Here is a 2,500-nt window from a genome sequence, read left to right as displayed (position 1 = left end):
GAACTGGAAGACTGCTTCTCCCCACTTGAACCAGAGGAACTTCCTCCGGGACAGATGCACTGGAATCTGGAAATATGTATCTTTGAGGTTCATCCGCTGGCCGAGCCACGCAACTCTGAAGCAAGTGCTCGCAGTTGGAGATTACAGCTTGTAATGTACCCACAACCTTCTCTTGTTGTGGAGCCGGTTGCGGGCGGTGGAAGAGGGTTAACAAGTCGCCATGCCGAGCGGGGAGGAGGATTGGCGGGTCCTATGACCCACTGGGTCTAGGAACCCTTGCCCCTCTATTGGCGGAATAGTGGAAGTGTACACGTGGCTACCTCTGAGCAGAGATAAGGGTCATCCGCTGACTGGGGATAAACGTTATCTACTGAACGGGAATAAACGTCATCTGCTGATCAGGTATAGGGGTCGTCCACTGAGAGGGGATAAATATCATCCGCTGAGCGGGTATAGGGGTCGTCCGCTGAGCGGAGATAATGGTCATCCGCTAAGCGGGGATAAGCTTCATCCACTGAGCGGGGATAAGCGCCATCTGATGAGCGGGGATAAGCGCCATCTGATGAGCGGGTATAGGGGTCTTCCGCTGAGCGGGGATAAGGTTCATCCACTGAGAGGGTATAGGGGTCATCTGCTGAGAGGTAGGGGTCATCTGCTGAGAGGGGATACGGGTCATCCGCTGGGCGGGGATAGGCGTCATCCACTGAGCGGGTATAGGGGTCGTCCGCTGAGAGGAGATAAATTACATGCGCTGAGCAGGGATAAGGGTCATCCACTGGGCAGGGACAATCATCATCCACTGAGCGGGGATAAGATTCATCCACTGGGCGGGGATATGGGTCATCCGCTGAGTGGGGATAAGGGTCATAATGACTGATGTGGTAATGTCCCCAACCAGTGAACGCCAGTCCGGGGCTCGAGTCCCACTAAAACTCGTCAGTTTCCCCGGGCGCTACAACCCCACAATCCTTGTGAGCCAAGGATAGGGGTGTTAGAGGGGAGCCCACAGAAACATCTCTTGAAGCATCAGCAGCCAACAAGCACATGTATATATGCCAGTCTTTTAGGCATTGTCCCTCTTAAGAGGGCATAGTCACTGTCCCTTGCCTCTGCCACTCCTGAGAGACCTTTAAAGCCCTTAACACCTGACAATAATGTATATCAGGTCACAATTGGGCCGGAACGAACGGTGGTTGAGGTCCACGTCACTGTAAGGAGGACAAACTTGCCATACATGAGAAAAGTATTGTCTAAACACACTTACGTATCTAAAACATATGCCTGAATATATACAGTATATATATATATATATATATATATATATATATATATATATATATATATATATACACTGTATATATATATATATATATATATATATATATATATATACTGTATATATATATACTGTATACTGTATATATAATCTATATATACACACCTGCACATGAAAAAGGAAATGTCCCATTATAAGGTTACTGTACGGAAGACAAACTTGGCGTACATGAGAAAAGTATTGTCAAAACACAATTACGACTCTAAAATGTATATACCTGTGTATACAGTATATATACAAAAAATATAACGCAATTATACACCTGCACATGAAAAGGAAATTGACCATATCAGAAAATCCTTTATCCAGAGTGATGGCTTGACTGCCACTAATCATAAATAATGAAAGTCATTGGTGTGCAGACGTTGCTACAACCTTTAATCAAGGAAAACGAAACCATTCTTGCTTCTTAATCATCCCTTCTTCATGCATAACTAAGTATGAAGTATATGTTCCACAGCATGCCCCTGCACTGGAACATCAGGAATGATGTTACTGGAATAAAGGGGACAAGCACTCCCTCACCTTGTTGCCCGCCCTAGGCGAGGATAGGGGAATATCCAGAACATTTGGAGGGTCGATATCTCTTGAAAGAAGAACTGTACTCCTTGTTCTTCCGGCTCCCTTCCCCGCCCGACCGGTCCCTTGACCCCATGAGGAGGGATCAGCTCCTGGGAGCCACTGAGAGGGCGCCGGGACTGTGGATTGTCATTCCATGAGCGGGTGTCTACCAGCGCTGGACAGAGGCCGCACCCGCGGACGGAGGGAATAAAGATAGGAGGCCTATCTGCCCTCAACACTCCTGCTACTGCTGGGGGGGGGGGGGAGGGGGTTTATCCCGGCCACGGATGGGGAAGCACGAGGATCTGACCAGTCCCGCTACCTCCTCTGCCACTGTGGGCATCTCCCCAAGACACAATCCCTCTACGAGGGCAATCTGTCCTTCGAGTTCTTTGTGGTCATCTTGGTCCATTGGGGATCGCTCCGCACCATACACTCAGCGCACACGTGTCGCTCCGGGAACACACATGGCCCCAACACAAAGTACACAACCCGTGGGGATTGACATCCATGTGTGACAAAAAAAGCTGCAAACAGCTTACCAGTAACACCTGGGCAACGACGTTCCACTCTCACAGATTCCAAGATGGAAATCGAGGACCA

General features: G+C 48.7%; 1 protein-coding gene across 1 annotated transcript in view; it reads right to left on the bottom strand.

Moving 5' to 3' along the window:
• Positions 1-398: 398 nt before the first annotated feature.
• LOC137655506 (uncharacterized) overlaps positions 399-2,500 on the bottom strand; it is a 30,763-nt gene continuing 28,661 nt past the window's right edge. The window contains exon 2 of the mRNA XM_068389403.1: positions 399-847. Coding sequence (XP_068245504.1) covers positions 399-847 — 449 coding nt within the window. The remainder of the gene's footprint in view (positions 848-2,500) is intronic.

This window comes from Palaemon carinicauda, chromosome 16 (assembly GCF_036898095.1).
Source record: "Palaemon carinicauda isolate YSFRI2023 chromosome 16, ASM3689809v2, whole genome shotgun sequence".
Classification (NCBI taxonomy): Eukaryota; Metazoa; Arthropoda; class Malacostraca; order Decapoda; family Palaemonidae; genus Palaemon; species Palaemon carinicauda.
Note: the sequence above shows the minus strand (reverse complement) of the source record. Positions and strands in the feature narration are given on the sequence as shown.